The following is a 23,258-nucleotide window of genomic DNA, read 5'->3' on the forward strand; positions in this document are numbered from 1 at the left end:
GAAAAAATATTCTAAGAAATAATGCCCACAAATTTTCCAAAGTTGATGAAAGCCATAAACCCACAGATGCAAAATATTCAACTAGTCCCAAGCATGGGAAATGTGAAGAAAATTAACCTAAAGCACACTATAATAAAACTTTTAAAATCAATAATAAAAAGAAAATCTTAAAAAAAAAAGAAAAAAAAACAGCCAGAGAAAAATACATGTTACAGCAAGAGAAACAAAAATGAGAAAGACAGATTTCTCACCAAGGGGGGGAAGGAGAGTGGGGATGAGAAGCTAGAACACAGTAAAGCAATATCTTCAAAGTGCTGGAATAAAAAACAAAACAAACAAACAAACAAACAAAAACCTGCCCACACAAAATTCTATACCCAGCAAAAATATCTTTTAAAAAATGAAGGTAATATAAAAACTTTTTCAAACATAACAAAAGTTGAAAGAATTTGATACTAGCAGACCTGTATGTACTATAAGAAATATTAAAGGAAGTCTTTCAGGCAGATGGAAAATGGCAACCAGAAATTTGAATTTACCCAAATGAATGAAGAGTCCTGGAGAGATGGTAAAATAAAACAAAAATAGATTAGTTGCTCAAAATAGCCAGAAGAGAATTATAATGTTCCCAATACAAAGAAAAGATATGTGTTTGAGGTGATGGATATCCCAATTACCTTGATTTGATCACTACACATTGTATGCGTGTATCAAAATATCATATGTATCTCAAAAATATGTATAACTGTGATATATCAATTTAAAAATATAAAAAATACCAAAAAATAGATAGTTGCATAGACAGAATCACAGACCTATAAATAAAAAGTTATTGTTTAGAATTGGCTTCCTAAATAATTAGCCTATATTCTTATGGACTAATTTAACAGATCTTAATTTTTTTTCTAAAAATCTATCTGCTTTTTGCCCAGCAATAATGAGAAATTTACTCCTTTGTTAAGGGAAGAATACTACTTATCTAAAGTAAGACCGTGGCTATCTGAACTACTGTCGAAATCTCATCTATGACCAAGCAGCAGCCTGGACCCAAGGACCACACAACCCCCTCTTTAGTTCATTTCACAATCACCAAGAGGAAGAATAAGGCCCTATGTTAATAGACTTTTGGCAGGGATCAGCAAATTTTTTCCTTAAAATGCCAGATAGTGAATATTTTTGGTTTCCAGAGCATTCAGTTTTGGTTAGAACTACTCAACTCTACCCTTATAGAGCAAAAGCAGTCACAAACAATAGGTAAACAAACGGACATGTTTGTTTCTAATGTGTTCTAATAAAACTTTATTTGCAGAAAACAAGTGACATCAAACTTTAGCCTGTAATTTGCCAATCTCTGCTCTACATGATCATTTGGTGTGAAATCTCTCAAAGACAGAAACAAGAAGCTGAGAGTGGAGTTAGCTCCTTCAAAGCACAACCAGTGACCATAAAAAAAATTTCACTGGCTTAGACACAGGGACAGACACCCTATTCCACTTTCTTATTAATAGCAAAGTTTCAAATAACACGGCACCATTAAAAACTCATTTAACTCTCCCACTGGAGTCTGAAATTTCAGTCATTAATACTGATCCCTTTCCATTAAAATTAACCATTATGGGGCCTTTGGATCATGTCAACACATCAAATGGCAATCCTCTCTGAAGATTAATGTAATGAACTACAGTCAGTCTTTATGGCTTTTGATTTATTATTGTTTATGAAATATAAACACAAAATGTAGAACTGACCTGTTGTGGTTGCTAGACATAGGGTAAGCACTTAACTATTGAACTAATCTCAGTAACAAAACGGTAAGTCATATGTTTTATGCTTTTTTTTAAAATAAGTTGTAAAGCAAATACACAAAAAGGCAAAAGATCATGCAATAGAATATATACATAAAGACAGCAAAACATGTAAGACAAGCTTTGGATGCTCTCAATGAAATGTGTGCGTGTTAATTAGGTATTAGGTGCTAGGGGAATATCTACACTCTTAAAAATTACTGAGGGCCCCAAAGAGCTCTTGTTTATGTAGTATCTACCTACATTTGCAACATTAGAAATTGAGACTAAGATATTTTTCAAATATTTATTTTTTATTTCTCTTAAAATAACACTAACATTGCTTTTGCACCATCAGTGCAAATATTAACACAATGAAAAGTGGCAAATGACATCTTAGTACTGTTATGAAAACAGTCTGACAGCCAGGCGTAATGGCTCATGTCTGTAATCCCAGCACTTTGAGAGACCAAGGCAGGCAAATTGCTTGAGCCCAGGAGTTCAAGACCAGCCTGGGAAACATGACAAAACCTCTTCTTTACAAAAAAATTAAAAAGTTAACTAGGCATGGTGGCATACACCTACAGTCCCAGCTAACTGGGAGGCTGACGTAGGAGCATCCTCTTGAGCCTAGAAGTCAAGGCTGCAGTGTGCTGAGATCATGTCACTGCACACCAACCTGGGCAACAGAGTGAGGCCCTGTCTCAAAAGAAAAAAAAGGAAATGAAAAACATCTGACTTCGGAAAACCCCAGGGGTCCACGGAAGAAAGTAAATTACAATGCAGCTTTGAGGGAGGGAAATACCTGCAGAATTGAGGAAAGGAAACAAGGGCATAGATGTCTGATCACCTTCTGGGATCCATGGTCAGGATTCTAGAACGCTTAGGCTTCTGTGCACCCACCATCTTTCCAGATGAAGGCAGGCACCAGGCAAGAATGTCAGAATGTCACCTTACATGCCCTGATTTCAAATCTTGGCTATCATGCCGATGGCTTACTAATTAATTAAACAGAGGGCTTGATATTTATGTACGAGAATGAGAACGTGCATTGACTCATGATTTTAACAAATCAAAGAGGATGACTTTGAGATCCCATAATCATGCTCTGCAGGGAGAAGGATTCCTTTCATTAGTGTCTTTGGCTTTCAACTCTTGATTATTCAACATTAGTCACTCAACAGAATCTGTAAAAGAACACAGGAGCGAAAACACAAAACACGTTCGTGAGGCCTGGCTGGTGTACACAGAGCACACACCACGCCCCTTGCTTGGTGGTCCTCTTCAGAGCAAGGCTTACACCACGTCACATATCCGTATGCTGTAAGGTATGCAGACTCAAATTCTCTCTCTTGAGATGGAGTCTTAAATATCAAGTTCAGACAGAAATTTCTCTTTTCCAGCAATAAGTACTGAAGTATCTTAAAAGCATGTTTCTGTTTAAATTTGATAGGATAGGTAAAGTGAAAGTGAAGAAAAAGGCAAGCATCACAAAGGACAACAAAGGCCTCCCAGCTACACTGACAAGGCCCTTCAATGGAGAGCTTCAATTTAATGATGCTCCATCTAATTTGGCCCAGGGGTGGAGGCTAAACAAGGTAACTGCTCCTTTTCACAGGCTAGGAGATGGCTGCCTCTTAAAATTAAACAGTAAGAGCATATTTGACTATTCCCTTTTATTGATAAAATAGCCTGCTGTGAAAGTCACAAATCTCCTAGGAGATCATTTTAGATCCAGCTGATTTAATTTGACTGATGCTTGTGCAGGGTCTCAACTTGGGTCTCAAACAATGAGAAAGTCAGAAAGTCTTGCATTTTGGGACCATTTTCTCTTTATCTTGGAAAAGACATTTTTCAGAACAAATTCTACTAACCCATTCAGGCAACAACCACATGCTGTCCATAACCAGATTTACGGAACATAATCGAGACAAGGGGGAAAGAAAAAGCCCACAGCCTTGAAACTGAATGGAAACAAAGGGAAATGGAGTTTGGATTTCCGTGTGATAGGTTTCCAAACAGCTGTTGGATGAAGGTATTTCTGCCATCATTTGAAGAAGCCCTGTTTTTTCCAAAGCATCTTCATCTGCAAGAGCAATAGAGCCCTGGTTTCTAAACCAAGGGAGGTTTGTTTCTTTATTTTTTTTTTTTAAGATGCTTTGAGGCAGTGATCTCATCTAACTAAATTAAGTCGTGACTTGCTGCTGTGCTCGGCTTCCAGCAGCCATCAGACACGGCACATCCCAACCAGCAGCAAGAAAGGATTTAAAGGACTAATTTCCCCATAGATAAAGAGCAGTGACGCAAACTCTGTTTTATGCTCTCTTCCTTCCAAACAGGGCCAGGATAAGATACACAGTCACCCCTCCTTCCCAATTCCAACAGAGCAGCAAGATAAATGTGTCCTTCTCAGCTGCTCCGAAATAAATGGATTTGAGGAATTACAGGCCAATCCCCTAGGGAGAAAAGGCTAAAGACACAGGATTGGGCCCACAGCACGGGCTTATTAAATATGGGTTAAATTACTGATGTCTCTTTTTCTTTCAGAGGTTGGGTATTCATACAGGAGGAAAATATTAACATACAATGCATTAAATATAATAGTGGTTGAAATTTAGGTGTCTCCCTTTAAAAGCTAAGAAATGTTATCTGTCTGTCTCTCTCTCTCCACCCACCCAATTCCAGCAAGTCTATAAGCCTTCTTGGCATGAACTCTTATATATCAACTTCATTCCTAGCTCCATTTTTTCTTCTACAGACGTATTCTCTCTTTGCCTTTTGTTTCTTATTTTGTCCTGTTTTACTGTGTTGCATCTTTCCAAACTGTTTTCAGTCCACTGTGAAACAAGACAGTATACACAAAGACATATTGTGGTTATTTTTTGCCAAAGCAAATATTGGGGGCCATGATGTGGGATCATTTAATGAGTGTGCTCGTAGAGACTATGGAACCTAAATGCGCCATCAATATCTGAACTTGGTGTAAGTCCTAGAAAATCTAGGATGCACAAATATACTGGAAGCCAGTGTTCCTTGAACTGGTCCTAAACAGACCCTGGCACTGTCAGATCACATTCCCAGTTTGGTTCAGATACTGGGATCCCCAAACCCCACAATGGGCAATAACTTCTAAGAACGAAACTAGGTTAAAAAAGACAGATAGACAGATAGATAGATAGATAGATAGATAGATAGATAGATAGATAGATTACATCTAGGTAAATTGTAAGCAAAAAATGTACATGGCCATTCATTCTATGGAAGTAACCCCAATCAAAGAGACGTTTAAAGATGTTCACTGATGGAAATGGGAACAGCATCCAAATTGAGTCAGAATGAATAAGGTATCTATTTAGGTGGCTTATTTAAAAAAAACACTAAACCCAATCAGCCGTATTGTGCCCAGCCCACAGGAGAGGGCACCGTGACCAGTAGGCATGTGTGTGCCTGTCTACTTGCCAGGTACAATATGATACTATGAGAAATGCATGAGCTTGGTTGACACTAGCCATTAAAACTCATTCAGCTTTCTATGCTCACAGTCCAGGTCCACCAGGGAGCCTTCCAAGAGTAAAAGAGTCTTTTAAGTATACTTCCCTGAGTGGGAAAAAGAAAATGTGAAGATTGGCCACCCAGAGTACCCCCGTCAACATGGCCGTTGCCATTTCCCCCTTCAAATGGATAAATTGGCATTTCACATATCAGATTTTCATGAGTTTTGTTATTCTGGGTCAGTCTCTGTGGGAATGATCAAATGGGGGGAAAATGGCCCCACAAAAATTCCATTTCAGACTTCTAAAAGGAACTAAGGTTTAAATCCAGTAACACCCCCGCTCCAAGTTCTCCCTCCTGAGAACACTCTCCAGCTAAGTAAACTAGTCTCTCAGAAAGAACAAGGAAGCCAGGTCCCTTTTAGAGAAAGAATCTTCCATTCAGTAGCATTTTTCCAATCTAGATCATACCAGGTGTATATAAAAGACAGGAAGCAGAATCTACATCTTGGGGAAAAAAAAAAAAAGAAAGAAATAACACAAGTGAGGTTAACCGAAACAAAAAATTAAAATATGGTAGAGAGACTACTATAAGATATAAGATCATTATGATTTTAAATGATTATTGAAAACTAAAGTAGAAGGCCAAGATAAACAGACTTTGGCTGAAACCAAAATTTAAAATATAATGATTATTTTTTAAAAGAAGGAAAATACATAAAGGAGGAACTTTTCAAGATACTAAGAAAAGCTTGAATATAACCAACCAAGCTCACATACTAATTCCAATGAAGATGCAGCCCACGTAAGCCAATTTCCTGGCCATTGAATATCTTTGCAGATCATGTTTCCCCTCCAGGAATTTCTAAGGGGCAGTCAATATCCTCTGTGCCACACTCATCCTAGCTGAGGCCTTTAGCAACCTGAAGATGCTGCTCCCCGGACCTACCGTGAGTGCCTGGATCTCCTCTTCTGCTTCCGCTGTGGTCTCTTCCAGCTCTGTCTTCGCCTGGCGAAGCTGGCTTTCCAAGGCCGCCCGGGCGGCCTGCAGCGCTGTCAACTGCGACTCGCGCTCCTGCAGGGAGAGCTGTAGCTCTGTGAGCTGGCGCTTGAGCTCCAGTTTTTGCTCCTCATGCTCTAGACTGACCTGTGAGAGAGAGAGAGAGAGAGAGAGAAACTCTTGGTTGGTCTGAACAGAAGAGAAAGTGAACACATGACCTGTTGCTCAACCTGCAGCCAAAACTTGGTCTTGAAACCACCTTCTCAGCACTCCATAGAGGGGGAAATGCAACAAAATGGACCTGACTTCCATGCATCTCAGAATTCAACAGGCGTAAAAATAAGTAAGGGATATGTCTCCTAACCACCCCTTACTTACATATATTCAAATGCCTGGGAAGACTTTAAAAGGAAAAGCCACACAACAAGAATCACGAATGAAAATGACAATTACTCTTATTAGAAAAGCATTTAAAGCTAAGCAGATATAAATAACATCATATTAGTAACAAGGACACCTTTTCAATTTGATTGTAAATGGAACAACAGACTGAATTCTATTTATTTTAAACATGCTTGTTCTGATGTCTCCTCATTAGGTAATCCACTTTAATGTCACATTAGAAGTTAATCATTCTTCCCTCCATCTGCTCATCCATCCACCTATCTCTTCAATCTTTCATCCATCCATTCAACAACAATTTACTCAGCAATTTCTGGAGAAAATGGAATCTGGAGATGAAAGGCAGTCTCTGCCTTCAAGTTGGAGAGAAAAATGAAAACCAACCATTACCATATATCATGGTCAAGTGCAATGGTCAAGATATGCAGGGATATTGCAAGAATACAGCAGAAGGGTAGAGGAGCTCATTCTAGATCTGTTAAATTCTGTTGAAGAATTTGCAGGAGTCAAGCAAGCAAGTAAGAGGAGAAAGAAAATTCCAGGCAGGGGAAGCAAGACAACCAAATGTATGGGGGTGAGGGAGATCATGGCACGTCTATTGACCTGCCAAACACAGACAGTGTTGTCCTAAAGATCAATGCCAAGCAACTCAGAGATGCTTGCTGCCCTCAGAGAGCTCACTGTCTAAGGGAACTGCCAAGAACAGACTGCAAGGAGCTATGCCCTGAAAGCCGTGGGGATGAAAAGGAGACTTCCAAGCCAGGTTTAGAGGGTTGGAGAAGGCTCCCTAGAAAAGGTGGCACCCACATCCCCAAGGCCATAGGGGTGAAGAGAAGAAAGACTTGCAAAAGATGTAACCTGGGAAACCAACAGGATTTAGTGGTTAATTTGATGTGGGGCAGAGAACAAAGGACATAAGGGAGTCAAAGATGACTCCCAGCTGTGTGCAATGGCTCACACCTGTAATCCCAACACTTTGGGAGGCCGAGGCGGGCGGATCACGAGGTCAGGAGTTCAAGACAAGGCTAACCAGCATGGTGAAACCCCATCTCTACTAAAAATTAAAAAAAAAAATTAGCTTGGCATGGTGATGCATGCCTCTAGTCCCAGCTACTCGGGAAGCTGGGCAGGAGAATTGCTTGAATCCAGCAGGTGGAGGTTGCAATGAGCCGAGATTGCGCCACTGCGCTCCAGCCTGGGCGACACAGTGAGACTCCATCTCAAAAAAAAAAAAAAAAAAAAAAAGAGGAGAGAAATTGCCAGTTTGAGGCAAAAAATAAGAAATTCAGTCTTGAGATGTTGAACTTGAGTCCCGTGGGAGACATCCAAGTGGAGATGTCTAATGTCTACTAAGACAATGGGTCAGAAACTCAGAAGAAAGGTCTGGATTGGCCATGTAGATCCGGGAGGCCTTAACAAATCAGTGACAGCATCTGTCTCTAGTGATGATGATGATGTGACAACAGCAAATACAGTCCTCACAACACACTGGGTGCTGAATTACCACATTTCATTTTCAGAACAACCCACTGAGGGAGGTACTACTATTACCTCCATTTTACAGATAAGCAAAGTGTGGCACTGAGAGATTAGGCAACTGAGCAAATATCACACAGCTATAAAAACCTTTTTAAAAGGCAGGACTGGCATTCGAGCCCACAAAGTCTGGCTCAAGGGTCCATGTAACATGTTGTTGTATCTCTACAAGATCCCTACATGTCCTGACCACTGCCCTTGACCATGTGCAGGGTAAACACTGTACCCTTCTGTCTTACTAAAACACCAGCAGCCACAGCAGGGTGGGCCTCTATTAGCAAGCCCAAAATTCTCCTGATGCCACTTGGCAAAACCAAGAGAGGCAGGTGACGGTGACTCAAGAGGAGGAGCAGGAGCTGGATGCTGTATAATGCAGGAAGAACCCAGGAGCCCTGCATCTTTGTGATTCCAAACACCTGGCTAGAGAAGACCTAATGCTGCACACACAAAGTGGGGGGAAGGCCCAGGGTCCTTTAAGGCAGATCAGACTCCAGGTGGAAGCCTCTGCCCGCAATCTCAATAGCAGCATGTGGCCAAAAGGAGGACTGATCTTGTTATATTTAGAGCTAAACCCCAAAACTCTCAGGGAGAATATAGAGCCTGAACCTCTTGTGGAACACTTTAAGTTTCTCCTACCATCCTTGGGGGGCTGGCTCTACTGATTCAAGTAAAAAGCAACAGCTACCCTGGGGCACTTTAATAGCCCAGATGAGCTACAGCAGCAGGGCAGGCTCCTAAGAGGAACATTTGTGCAAAGGGAAAGCAAGAGACAGCCAGTCAAGGCCCCCAAGCTAGAGAAGTCCATCTGGATTGTTTAGACTCACAATCTTAAGGGTGATTCTCCCCTGAGCTTGCTGTTAAACTTACAGATGTGTAAAAGTATAGCCTGGATAATAAAAGTTAAAGCATCGCCTAAGGCTTAAGGCTCATGTCTGTAATCCCAGCACTTTGGAGGCCAAGGAGGGAGGATTGCTTAAAGCCAGGAGTCCTCCTTCTGAGAAATCCTGACCTAACAGATAATAAAAGAAAAATAAATAAAGCCAGGAGCTCAAGACTATCCTGGACAACATAGCAAGACCCCATTGCTACAAAAAATAAAACCAGACACTCCAAGTGACCTTAATGGAGGAGTCCACACCTGGACAACCCCTAAAAAACATGAGATAACACGTTTTTACTATCCTTTGGAGAAATGACTTCATTTTAATACTCCAAGACCAATGAAGACATGCATAAACATGAGTCTTACCCAAGGTTTAGTCTTCAGACCTCTGTCTGCTCAATAGGACTTTCCTTAAGAAAGATCATCTGCTTTCTGAAGAATCCATCACAAATATTTGAGCCACTATTTTACATGAGACACTGTGTCTTGCCTCCCAGCCTGGGTGTCTAATTCCCTTAGAAAGATCATCTGCTCTGAAGAATTCCATCACAAATATCTGAACCACGATTATACACAAGACACTGTGTCTTGCCTCCCAGCCTGGGTATCCAACCAGCAACCACTGTCCTGAACTCCAGCTGTGCCACTGCTGGGGCCAGCGAACCCTGCCGCTAGGCTGAAAGCCCTCACATCAGGAACAGGTCTTGTCACCACTGTAAACCCAGGCTACAAACTGGCACACAAAGCAGGCATTTGATAAACACAGCGACTACATAAATGTAACTTGATAGCTTCAATCAACCTTAGCATGTCTACAACCCAATATGTCGTATTTTCTTCCAAAACCTGGCTGTTCTTCCCAGCTTCCTTGTATTTTTTAAGAGAGCTACCTTCCATCAATCAAACCTAAATTTGGTTTTGTCTTTTAATCTCCCATTGTCATTATGAGACAGACCTCTGCCGCCAGCACTGGGCCAGCAACGGCTAAGCTCTGAGCATGGACGAGGTCATGGGCCCTCATTACATCTCAATAAAGGAGGAATTGCTCTGCTCCCATTTGACTGACACACAAATTGACACAATCCCCACAGGACCCTATAAAGGAGACACATTATCACTGATATTTTACAGATGAGGAAACTGAAGCCCAGCAGAGATGAGGCAGGCAGCTTGCAAAACGAGTAAGAAGTCACAAAACCAGTAAGAAGTGGAGGTGGAATTCTAACCCAGATCCCCATGGCCCAGTTTGTTACCAGGAGGAGGGCCTTGGGCCTAAGTTGTCCATTTCCAACAAAGAGTTGACAAAACGCACAAAGTAACAAAGGAACGGAACACAGGAATGAAGCAGCGAAAGCAGGGATCTATTAAAAGCGAGAAAGCAGTCTGCAGGATGGGAGTGGGCCCGGGCAACTGACTCAAGGGCCCAGTTGGAAGTTTTCTGAGTTTTAAGTACTGCTTTTGAGGTTCCCATCGGTTACTCCTTATCTGAATAAAGAATTTGGCCTGTAGCTAAGTAAAGGCTGAAGTGAGCTGGCACCCTATGCAGATGAAGGGATAGTTCCTCCTTGGCCCGCGGCCCATCCAAGGCACTCTCCCTTTCCATCTGAGCCATGATGGAAGCAGGAGGGTTCCAGGGAGAGTAGCCTTCGATCCTTTGCTACCCGGGGCATGGGGAGATGGGGATTTTCCTTTTAGTTCAGCTTTAGGGAGTTTGTGTTAATTGGTCTTAGGTTACCTTCCCCCCCCCCACCCCAGACCCAGGCGTTTTCCTTTTGATCCAGCTTTGGGAAGTCAGCACAAATTGGCCGGGTGCAATGGCTCACACCTGTAATGCCAGCACTTTGGGAAACTGAGGCAGGTGGATCACCTGAGGTCAGGAGTTCAAGACCAGCATGACCAACACAGCAAAACCCTGTCTCTACTAAAAATACAAAAATTGGCCGGGTGTGGTGGCAGGTGCCTGTAGTCCCAGCTACTCGAGAGGCCGAGGCATGAGAATCGCTTGAAGCTGGGAGAGGGAGGTTGCAGTGAGCCAAGATCACACCACTGCACACTCCAGCCTGGACAACAGAGCAAGAATCTGTCTCAAAAAAAAAAAAACAAAAACAGGTTAGCACAAGGGCCTCAGATTCCCTGCCACCAAACCTTAGTGTTGTTCTTGGATTCAGCATGAATTGGCCTTAAGTTCCTTGCCTCCAGACCCTTTTCTCCTGCCTCAAGTCTGCCCCCTTAACTACCAGGTACAACGTCTCTTGTGTAAATATTTGTCTGTGCTTGAAAGCTGGCTTGTTCAGATCCCGAATCACCCAGCAAGTCTTCCCAGGAGATCGCCCCTCGCTCTCACCTCCCGCAATCGTGTCTCCAGTTCCAGCAGCCGATTCTTGTCACTATGGTCTTGGTGGCTGATCTTCTCCAGCTGCTCCTCCAGCTTTCGGTTCTGGGCCTCCAATTTCCCAGCCTGTGTCTCCAGGTAAAATTTCTGTTGCCTGAGTTCAGAAATCATCTCTTCTTGGGCCTTCCTGGTGGGGGTGGTGGGAGGATCCAAACAAAATCATAGTCTCGTTAGAGTTGAGCCCATTTCCACGGAAGGCAGACGGAAACGGAATGAGACAGGTGTGCTAAGTGGACTAGGGCCACTCCTGGGTTAGCTCTCTCCTGATCTGGCCTCATAAGCATGATTCGGCATGATGAACGTGGGGACGATTTAGTGTCACCAGTGTCAGTCCCTCACATACAGGATTAAGTAAGGTCCATGGGGATGCACAAGATACTAACATTTCACTCCTTTGACAGGCCTGTTTATTACTTCTTTGAGTCTGTATAGGGGCAGAAGGGGTCCTCCTTAGATTACTGTACAAGGGCACCCCAATAACTCATGAAGGCAGGCCCTGGAGAAAAAGAAGCAACAAGGAGAAAGAATGGTATTCCTTCTAGTTCTCTGTAGGTCTTCCTCTCCGGCAAACTGCTTAAAAGTATCAGAAACTAGGCCAGGCACGGTGGTGGCTCACACCCATAATCCTAGCACTTTGGGAGGCCAAGGTGGACAGATTGCCTGAGCTTAGGAGTTCAAAACCAGCCTGGGCAACATGGTGAAACCCCGTCTTTACTAAAAAAAATACAAAAAAATTAGCCAGGCATGGTAGTGTGCACCTGTAGTCCCAGCTACTCAGGAGGCTGAGGCAAGAGAGCTGCTTGAACCCAGGAGGAGGAAGTTGCAGTGAGCCAAGATCCCCCCCACTGCACTCCAGACTGGGCGACAGAGTGAAATTCAGTCTCCAAAAAAAAAAAATTAAAACTCTAGCCTCTGAGTTTTCAGGGAGACTGGTGTGAGTAATAACTCTAGTTCCTTTGTGTGATTCGACCAGTGTTAAAAAAAAAAGAAGAAGTATCAAACATTAGAACAACTCAAAGACCCAAAAGACAGCCTACCAAGCTGGTTTAGATTAAGATGGGACTGTTTTTGGAGATCACTGAAGAGACAAACTATGGGGGGAAAAAGTTCTGGAGATTGTAATTCTTTGGGGGAAAAGATTCAGATTGCAGTGGTCCTGGAACAGGGTCCTTGCTGAACCCCAGACTTCCTTCCCTACGGGTCTAACCTAGTGAGAACTAAATGGATGGCCAAACTGGGCACACACAATTTCTCCTCTTACTGATTGCAGGAGGCAGGTCTGCAGAACAAGAACTGCAGCTTTCCACAAGCAAATTATAAATAGCCTCATTAGAGAGCGCAAAACACTCTGTAATGTGATGGTAATTGAAGGCATTTAAGAAAACCTGACTCAAAAGTGGCAGAGTAACACCACTTAAAGCAGGGCAAAATGGTACATAAGTATCTGAGGGCTGAGCTGAGCTGAGCTACAGAAGTCATTCAGTCCACTCCAGCTCAGACAGAAGGAGAAAGAAGTTTATGCCGCAGGAGAGGAGACCAAAGTATAACAAATGGAGGCAGTCAGAATTTGAATACTTACATGTTCCTTTGGGTAAAAAGGCTGCTGTTTGCTGCAAGTTTATTGGCTTCAGACAGTTCCACAATCCTCTGTTCCAGGGATCTGATCTTGGAATCCATAGCATTGATCATCTGAAACACAGGCACCTATGAAACCTCATGCACAATTACACCAGAACGGGAGTAATAGGGGCAGTGCGTGCCAGGGTAAAAGTTTCATCTGAAATGATGGCAAAATACCCTGAGGATCACAGATGGTCCCACTCAATGGATGGTACTTAACGGTTTTTTCAGTGATGAAATCTCCCCACACTAGCTAAGTGGCTTGCATTTAAAACAGACATAAGGACCTATTCAGGAACCTAACACCCTATGAGTAATCAGGCCTTGTTAAACCCCATCTCATCTACATGTGACCTGGGCCTGCGAGAGAGAGTCTCTCACTCGAATCTGCACATTCATTTATCATCACCCCGAGGGCTGTCATTTTCTGAGTGAGTCCTTCTCACCCAGCTACTAATGCTCTAGACTAGACTTTCCACAGCAGGGGTCTCCAACCGCCCCCCACATCCCCCCCACCCCCCCACCCCCCACCACAGACCAAGTACTCCATTACCAGTCTGCCACCTGTTATGACCCAAGCCACACAGCAGGAGGTGAGTAGCCATCCAGCAGCATTACTGCCTGAGCTCCACCTCTGTCAGATCAGTGGCATGGGATTCTCCTAGGACTGTGAACTCCATCATGACCTGTGCATGCGAGGGATCTAGGCTGCCCACTCTTAATGAGAATCTAATGCCTTGGGCCGGGGGCGGTGGCTCACACCTATAATCCCAGCACTTTGGGAGCCCGAGGCAGGCGGGTCACCTAAGGTCAAAAATTCAAGACCAGCCTGGCCAACATCATGAAACCCCATCTTTACTAAAAATACAAAAATTAGCCAGGTGTGGTGGTACACGCCTGTAACCCCAGCTACTCGGGAGGATGAGGCAGGAGAAATCACTTGAACTCAGGAGGCAGAGGTAGCAGTGAGCCAATACTGTACCACAGCACTCCACCCTGGGCGACAGAGCGAGGCACCAGCTCAGAAATAAATAAATAAATAAATAAAGGCTCTAATGCCTTAATGCCTGATAGACAGGTGGAACAGTTTTATCTCAAAGCCATCACCCCACCCCGGTGGAAAAATTGTCTTCCACGAAATCAGTCCCTGGTGCTAAAAAGGTTGGGGACAGCTGCTCTACAGCAAAGTCTCCCCACCTTAACGAATCATAAAAATTGGGGTGTAAGGGTACTAATTAAAAATTTAATTTCCCAAGATTCTCCCTCAGAGATTCTGATGTGGCGTAAGGCGTGGTAGCTCACACCTGTAATCCCAGCACTTTGGGAGGCTGAGGCGAGTGGATCACTTAAGGTCAAGAGTTTGAGACTGGCCTTGCCAACATGGTGAAACCATGTCTCTACTAAAAATACAAAAATTAGCTGGGCATGGTGGCGGGTGCCTGCAATCCCAGCTACTTGGGAGGCTGAGGCAGGAGAATCACTTGAACCTGGAAGACAGAGGTTGCAGTGAGCCAAGATTATGTCACTGAACTCCAGTGACAGAGTGAGACTCCAACTCAAAAAGAAAAAGAGACAGATGCTGATATGGTAAGTCTTGGTGGGGTGCAGATTAATAAGCACCACAGGTAAACTTTAGGGACAAGTTTCTGAGACAACTGCCTATGTGGATTAGAAAAGATAAAAACGAGCAAGTAAAAAGAAGAGAAGTGTAGGGTCAGGAGGGGTGGCCTGTAATCCCAGCGCTTTGGAAGCAAGACCAAGGTGGGAGGCTTGCTTGAGGCCAGAAGCTGGAGGCCAGCCTGGGCAATACAGCAAGATCTTGTCCCTACAGAAAATTTAAAAATGAGCTGAACATGGGGGACCTGCAGACCCAGCTACTTGGGAAGGTGAGGTGGAAGGATCACTTGGAGCCCAGGAGTTGGAGGCTGCAGTGAGCCATGACTACACCACCACATTGCAGCCTGGGCTTTGGAGCAAAACAAAAAAAAAAAAAAAAAAAAAAAAAAAAAAAAAAAAAAACAAAGAAAGAATTGCAGGAGGACCAAGAGCCACTGGCCATTTTGTCAGGGGCCTTTAGAAGGACAGTATGTTAGCAGATAGCAAATCAGCATGAGTTCCTGAAAAACACAAAATTGGCCATCCAGAGCTACCACCTCGGTTGCTTTTAAAAAAGGGAACAGTTTCAGAGAAAGCATCCTATTACCAACCAACTCCACAGCATTCAACAGAAGGAAGAACTCCCCAGGTGAAATGGAGTCTTTTCAGGGCTATGATTCTTGGCATATTTCAAAAACCCTCCTTTGAACACTGGCTTGGCAACTCCTTCTACCTACCGCCTTCTGTTCGCTGAGAATTTTGCCCTTCTCATGGGCCTCCTCCTCGTGTCTCTGCATCATGTTCTCCAGCGTCTCCTTGTCGGCCAGGTCTTTCTTTATCTGATTGTCCAACACCTACAAAAACAAAAGAAGAAGCGAATGTTCTTGGGAGCCGAGCTGAGCAGGGAAGACTAAATGGGGACACTTGAGAACACCTAGGAAAGAGGAGAAAAGCAGGAGAGAGGCCCAAGGTCTCCAAATTCTGGGGCAAAGAGAAGGCAAAAAATGAAAGTCTGCTTATTAACCAGGACAGGACTTAAAAGTCAAATATTAGCATCCAATGGCAAGTAACGGTTGACTTGAACTAAGAACTTATTTTAAAATCAGCACCCCAAAGACCAGAGAGATATATTCAGAATGAAGCAAACTCCAGAATAAGAAGGGAGGGAGAAAACAAGATTGCTCTCGATCCAGACCTAGAGAATACATTTCCTATAATCTGCAGATATTACCTGGGGACAACTTTTTCTTCACCAGGGCACCAGTAGTTTTCAGAATATTCCTCACTCCTAATTTATACAAATTAATTCTAGATATTCCTGGGCGGTGTGCAAGAGGGAGAGATGCCGAAGACAGAGGAAGCCTGTGTGACCAAGGATGATGCTCAGAAACAACCAGGGCCAAGTGGATTTTGGCCACCAATAACGTAAGTGGACGGTCAATAGATTTAAAAGACAACATAAAAGAAAGAGAAAAAAATGCCTCTTTTCCTGGTTCTTTCCTCTGATCCAGCTAGGGGGAGGAAAAAAAAGTCACTGGGAAGAGAAGCCTTTCCCAGGAGAAGAGAGATCATGTGTTCTCGGTGCTTAGAATGCCACTGTAAGCACCTACTGTTCCCAAGAGGAAACATAAAACAGTAATGGCATCACCAATCGCCAGCTTGATCTAATGTTCTTTGGGGCACACACAGCCCTACGAGTTGCCAAAACTACAAGCAAAAAGGAAGGAAAAAAGAAGACAACATCATAACATGTCCGAGCCTTTGACCACAGCCCTGTGTTTCTCACCACAGCGGCTCCATTCTGGTTTTCCAAAGAACACCAATGACATCAAGAAGGACAACAAGATACTGGGAATAAAGCTGAAAGAGCTCGGGTCACAGATAGGGCTAAAATCTGCCTTTCCCACAATGTCTATTGTGAAAGGACTGTCACAGCTCATGGGGACATCGTCCCTAAAAAGAGCCAGTCAGCGGGGAAGGAATCCACAGGAGAAAGAAAGGCAAGAACAGATTTCAAATAAGTCTTTAAACTAGAACTGACTGATGAAAAAAATAGAATGGAAGTTGGGAGAGAAGACCAAAAGGTGGGAACAGGGTCATGAGAGAAAGGAAGAAGCTCAAAAGGATGAGAAAAGGCCCACTCTCTTGGATGTCTGAGCATGATTCTAAAATTACGAGCAAGAACAGGGCAGAATTGAGGGTATGATCATAATTATTACCAAAGTGGCCTGATAGAGGCTGGAACAGGAAACACAAAGCAGAACGGGCTTAAAAGAAATGGTTTCATAAAGATTCCAGTAGGGAAGAAAGATCTTTCCTGACATTCCTTGGGATATATAAAATTTCTTTCCATCTAGAAGGTAGCAGAGACCAAATAATATCTAGACCGCATATGATTTTTATTTGGTATGAGGTGCTAAAGCAATGGAACACATTTTCAGGATGCCTCTGTTCAAAATAAGACCTCGACTTTGGTAAAGAAGGATACCAATAAGAAGTGTGGGCTGGAAGGGATACGCCTCTATCAATAATGTATGCATTAGGCCAGGCATGGTGACTCATGCCTGTAATCCCAGCACTTTGGGAGGCTGATACGGGTGGAGATGCTTGGGGACAGAAGTTTGAGACCAGCCTGGGCAATATAGCAAGACCCCATTTCCACAAAAAGTAGAAAAAATAGTAATTAGCTGGGCATGGTAAGGCATAACTGTAGTCCCAGCTACTCAGGAGGCTAACATGGGAGGATTGCTTGAAACCAGGAGAACGAAGCCCCAGTGAGCTATGATCACGCCACTGCACTCTACCCTGGGTGATGGAGCAAGAACCTGTCTTAAAAAAGTGAGTAGGGCCGGGCGCGGTGGCTCACGCTTGTAATCCCAGCACTTTGGGAGGCCAAGGCAGGTGGATCACGAGGTCAAGAGCTCGAGACCATCCTGGTCAACATGGTGAAACCCCGTCTCTACTAAAAATACAAAAATTAGCTGGGCATAGTGGCGCACGCCTGTAGTCCCAGCTACTCGGGAGGCTGAGGCAGGAGAATTGCTTGAACCCAGGAGACGGAGGTTGCGGTGAGCCAAGATCACGCCATTGCACTCCAGCCTGGGTAACAAGAACGAAACTCCGTCTCAAAAAAAAAAAAAAAAAGTGAGTAGATAAATAAAAGAACATATGGATCTCTCTTAGCTTTCATAGGGTTCAACTGGCAGAAAGATGAACAAGATGTATCAGGGAGAAGGGAAGCAAAAAGTTTGTTTGAAATAAGAGATTCCACTAAAGACATCTAAATCAATTTAAGATAGAATATGGCTTTTGACAGGAACATCAATATAATAAGCAAATAATAGAATATGTTTTACAAAGGGTTACTTTAATCATGCAAAGGTGCCAGTGGACTACTATATACATTCTCATAATTTTCTAAAACTTGAAGTACCAGGGGTCACAGGAGAACACCTTGAGGTCATTTCTGGGTTGTTTTCCCATATTTCTTTCCATGGCTCAATGCAGCCTTAACCTCTTGATCACAAGCAATCCTCCCACCTTAGCCTCCCAAGTAGCTGAGACGACATGTGTGTGCCTCCTGACTGGCTAATTTTCTGTATTTTTTTTTAGACAATGTGAGGAGGGTGTCTCACTTTGTTGTACAGACTGGTCTTGAATTCCTGGACTCAAGTGATCTGTCCACCCTGACCCCCACAAAGTGCCAAAATTACAGACGTGAACCACCACGCCTGGCCTCCTATTATTTCTTTTGCTGAAAAACAACCAAAAATAACACCAGGGGTAAAAGATGCCAGGGTGGTGACAGTGATGATGCTGTGTGAGCATGTACATGTTAGCTGCTCTGAGAAATGACTACTCAACTCTTTGAGAATACCAACCAAATCAATAACAAGATCATCACAAAAATTGAAATCCCCTTTCCATGTCTGGTTGGAAAAAGGAAGAGACAATATTCGAGACATAATAAACAGCATCTGATTCTCAAGAACATAAGAATGAATTAAAAGCTTGATACAAATCATAATGAAAATGTGATGTGATTTTAACAGGAAATTGATAGAGTGGCAGCCATTTATAATAGTACAGTGGGCTACATGTCAGGCCAGCCCTTTTCTTGAAAATGATTCAAATGCTAAATAAAATACGAAAAAATTTTCCCAAAAACACCTACAAGTTGGCAAGTGAATAAGAAATTACCAAAAACTAAGAAAAACAGAAGGAGGAAGAGGTAAGAAGGATTTAACCTGTGGTATTTACTGAAACAAATGAACTTGAGTTTCAGTTTTTATAGCCCCAATGGTCAAGAAAAGGCAGAAACGAAAGCCCTGGATCACCCACAAAGGTGGGCACACATTTTCATCCAAGGCTTCAAAGAATTTCCATTAATAATTCTTTAAGGAAAATAAAACAGTCACCATGACAAAGAACCAAGAGAAACAACAGAGCAGAAACAGACCTGCAAATGCTTCATATGCGGAGTTGTCAGATACAGGCAATAAAATAATTATGCTCAATACATTTAAAGAAAGAAAAGTTTGGCTTGAAAATGAATGCACAGAACAGGAGATTATTGTCTTAAATAATCTAGCAAACTTGGGAAAGACCCAAACAGAATGTCTAGAAGTAAAAAGGAAAGACTCAAATAGAATGTCTAGAAGTAAAAAATATACAACCGAAATTAAAACTCAACAGAAAATTTAAAAATTAGCCAGGCCTAGTGGCATGCACCTATAATCCCAGCTACTCGGGAGGCTGAGGTGGGAGGATCGCTTAAGCCCAGGTTGCAGTGAGCTATGACTGCACCACTGCACACCAGCCTGGGTGACAGAATGAGATCCTGTCCCAAAAAAAAGGAAAAAACCTCAATGGAACAGCAAATTAGATTAGACAAAGCTAAGAAAAAATTCACAAATTGGAAAATAAGTTAGATGAACCTACCCCAAACGTAGCACAAAGAAAAAAAAATATTTTAAAGAGCTAAATTGGAACTGATCTAACTCATGCTCAATCAAATTCTTTTTTTTTTTTTTTTTTTTCTTTTTTGAGACAGAGTCTCACTCTATTCCCAGGCTGGAGTACAGTGGTGAAATCTTGGCTCACTGTAACCTCTGCTCTCCAGGTTCAAGCGATTCTCCTGCCTCAGCCTCCCAAGTAGTTGGGATTACAGGCGCACACCACCATGCCTAGCTAACTTTTTTGTATTTTTAGTAGAAACAGGGTTTCACCATATTGCCCAGGCTGGTCTTGAACTCCTGACCTCAGGTGATCTGCCCACCTCTGCCTCCCAAAGTGCTGGGATTACAGGCGTGAGCCACCGTGCCCAGTCCCAATCAAATTCTTAAAAGGAAAAGAGAGAAGGGAAAGGGAAAATATTTGAGATATAATGATCACTAATTTTCTAGAATTAATAAAAAGATATGAATCTATTCAAAAGCCCAGGAGACCCCCCATCTCTACAAAAAAACATTTTTTAAATAGCCAAGTATGGTGGTATGTGCCTATAGTTCCATCTACTTGGGTGGCTAAGATGGGAAGATCACTTGAGCCTACTGCACTGAGCAAGACCATGTCTCTACAAAAAAAAACCTTTTTTTAATTTTTTAAAGCCCCATAAATCTCAAGCAGAATAAGATAAATAAAAAGAAATCCACTTTTTTTTTTTTAATTTTGAGACAGGGTCTCAGACTCTGTCACCCAGACTGGAGTGCAGTGGTGCAATCTTGGCTCACTGCAACCTCCTACCTCCTGGATTCAAGCAATTCTCCCTTCTCAGCCTCCCAAATAACTGGGACTACAGGTGTGTGCCACCACCCCTGGCTAAGTTTTGAATTTTTTGTAGACATAGGTTCTCGCCAACTTGCCCAGGCTGGTTTTGAATTCCTAGGCTCAAATGATTCACCCATCTTGGCCTCCCAAAGTCCCAAAGTACTAGGATTATAAGCATGAGCCACCACACATGGCCAAGAAATCCACATTTAGACACACTACAGTAAGCCTCAGAAAAATTAAAGGCAAAGTAAAATTTTAAAGAAAAAGCCAAAGAAAAATCGAGCTACCATATGATTTGGCAATCCCACTGCTGGGTGTACACCCAAAAGAAAGGAAATCAGTGTATCGAAAAGATAATCGCACTCCCAGGTTTGCTGCAGTACTATTTACAATAGCTAAGATTTGGAAACAACCTAAGTGTTCATCAAGGGATGAATAGATAAAGAAAATGTGGTATATGGGTACATGGCAGGGAACAACAGAAACTCTGTTGGAGAGTCGGGGGAGTGGGAAGAGCACCAGGAAGACAGGGAGAACAGCTAATGGATGCTGGGCTTAAGACCTAGGTGAGGAGTTGATCTATACAGCCAGTCACCACAGCACACATTGTTTACCTATGTGCAACAAACCTGCACATCCTGCACACGTACTCCAGAACGTAAAATAAAAGTTGAAGAGAAAATAAAAAGAAAGAAAATGGGGTACATATACAACAATGGAGTGCTACTCAACCATAAAAAGGAATGAGATCCACTCAGTTGCAACAACCTGGATGGAATTAAAGATCATTATGTTAACTGAAATAAGCCAGGCACAGAAAAACAAACATCGCATGTTCTCACTTATTTGCGGGATCTAAAATCAAATCAATTGAACTCATGGAAACAGAGTATAGAAGGTTAACAGAAGCTAGGAAGGGTAGAAGGGGTCGTAGGGGGTGGGGACGGTTAACGGCTATCAAAAAAATAGAATGAATGAATAAGACCTAGTATTTGATAGAACAATAGGGTGACTATAGTCAATAGTAACTTAATTGTATATTTTAAAATAACTTAAAGAATGTAATTAGATTATTTGTAACTCAAACGGTAAATGCATGAGGGGATAGATATCCCATTCTCTATGATGTGCTTATTTCACATGGCATGCTTGTCTCAAAACATCTCATGTATCCCATAGATACACCTACTATGTACCCATGAAAATTAAAAATGTTTAAAAATTGAAAATTAAAAAAAGAGAAAATGAATTATAGAAATGATCATGGATTAAATAACAATGAGTTTAAAAATTATTTTAAAGATAAAATTGGGATAAATGATGGCCACATTAAAAAAAATTTTTTTTGTAGAACTTCAGATTTCCAATCCTTCACATAAGTAACATCCTGAAATCTCCCACCATGGAGTAAAGGCAGTATTCACCCCAAACAGTAGTTTGGTCTAGCAAGAAGTGGCCGAAAGTGCCCAGGAAGAGATGGGAGCTACATGGTACTACAGGAGGAAGGCCAAGGAAGATCAGAAAGTGTCTTTACTTTAATTTTTTCCTCGTAGTGCTGCTCTTTCTGTTTCAGGTGCACTTCTAGGTGCTGGGCTGAGACTTGGGCCTCCCGATGCTTCTCTTCGAGCTCCTAGACACAAAAGAAAAGACAGTCAGGTGTGCAGAGGGAAAAACATAGCCAATGCAAGTCAGACATTCACAGGAAACATGACTTTGGTACAGGTACCACAGGTAACAGGCATCTGGTCCTCCATTACTAGCCTAAGGCTCTTGGGAAGGAAACCACCACTGTGCCTTGGCCCTGGGTTTTCCAAGTCCAAGTATTCGCACACACATACACAGATAGCTGGTGGGCTGTGAGGCCCGGGACCACAAATACATCAGTGTGACAGGTCAAACAAAGGCAGCTCTTCATCTTTGCATAGAGAAATAAGAGTAACAAGGCAACATTGGAAAGTTTAGTACATGACAAAGCCCTGACCACTATCTTGAACCTCAGGCCATTTTCACTGTGATGACAGCCTTAAACGAGAAAAGTCATTTTAATATGTCATTATGATTTTTAACAATACTTTTGTATTTTCCTCATTAACAAAATTATTGCTCAAGAACCCTCGCTAAAAAGAAAAACTAATGTTACAAGTCAAGCACTTCAAATTTTGAATGATTATTTTAACTGACTGGTAAGTGGCGTATGTGACATCTGCAGATGTGCACATGATATAATGTTCATATGATACAATGCAAATGAGGACAAAGCCACACAGACAATACACTGATAATGACATTAAAATGTACACAGACACATTAAACATTAGAAGATAATTTGGAGTAATAGAAATAGTCTACATTTAATGTTCTATTCATTCTTTTATTGTTAACTTTCCAGCTAGGTTTTTTTTTTCTTTTTTTTTTTTTTGAGATGGAATTTCACTCTTGTTGCCCAGGTTGGAGTGCGCTGGCGCAATCTTGGCTCACTGCAACCTCCGCCTCCCAGGTTTAAGCAATTCTCATGTCTCAGCCTCCTGAGTAGCTGGGATTACAGGCACGCACCACCACACCCAGCTAATTTTTGTATTTTTAGTAGAGACAGGGTTTCACCATGTTGGCCAGGCTGGTTTCGAACTTCTGACTTCAGGTGATCCACCCGCCTCAGCCTCCCAAAGTACTGGGATTACAGGCGTGACCCACCACACCTAGCCAAGTTTCCAGCTTTTAAGCAAAATTGTAATTCACCTGAAAATTACAGCAGTTCATTTGCCAATGTTTTATAAACTGACCT

General features: G+C 42.4%; 1 protein-coding gene across 8 annotated transcripts in view; it reads right to left on the reverse strand.

The window, feature by feature from the left end:
- CIT (citron rho-interacting serine/threonine kinase) overlaps nt 1-23,258 on the reverse strand; it is a 193,793-nt gene that overhangs the window by 60,900 nt on the left and 109,635 nt on the right. For all 8 annotated transcript variants that reach the window (XM_017510218.2, XM_017510212.2, XM_017510211.2 and 5 more), the window contains 5 exons: nt 22,011-22,106; nt 15,442-15,558; nt 13,068-13,177; nt 11,441-11,615; nt 6,225-6,422 (listed from right to left, as the gene is read on the reverse strand). In XM_017510218.2, coding sequence (XP_017365707.1) covers nt 6,225-6,422; nt 11,441-11,615; nt 13,068-13,177; nt 15,442-15,558; nt 22,011-22,106 — 696 coding nt within the window. The remainder of the gene's footprint in view (nt 1-6,224; nt 6,423-11,440; nt 11,616-13,067; nt 13,178-15,441; nt 15,559-22,010; nt 22,107-23,258) is intronic.

The sequence above is a fragment of the Cebus imitator genome, unplaced genomic scaffold, assembly GCF_001604975.1.
Source record: "Cebus imitator isolate Cc_AM_T3 unplaced genomic scaffold, Cebus_imitator-1.0 Scaffold434, whole genome shotgun sequence".
NCBI lineage: Eukaryota > Metazoa > Chordata > Mammalia > Primates > Cebidae > Cebus > Cebus imitator.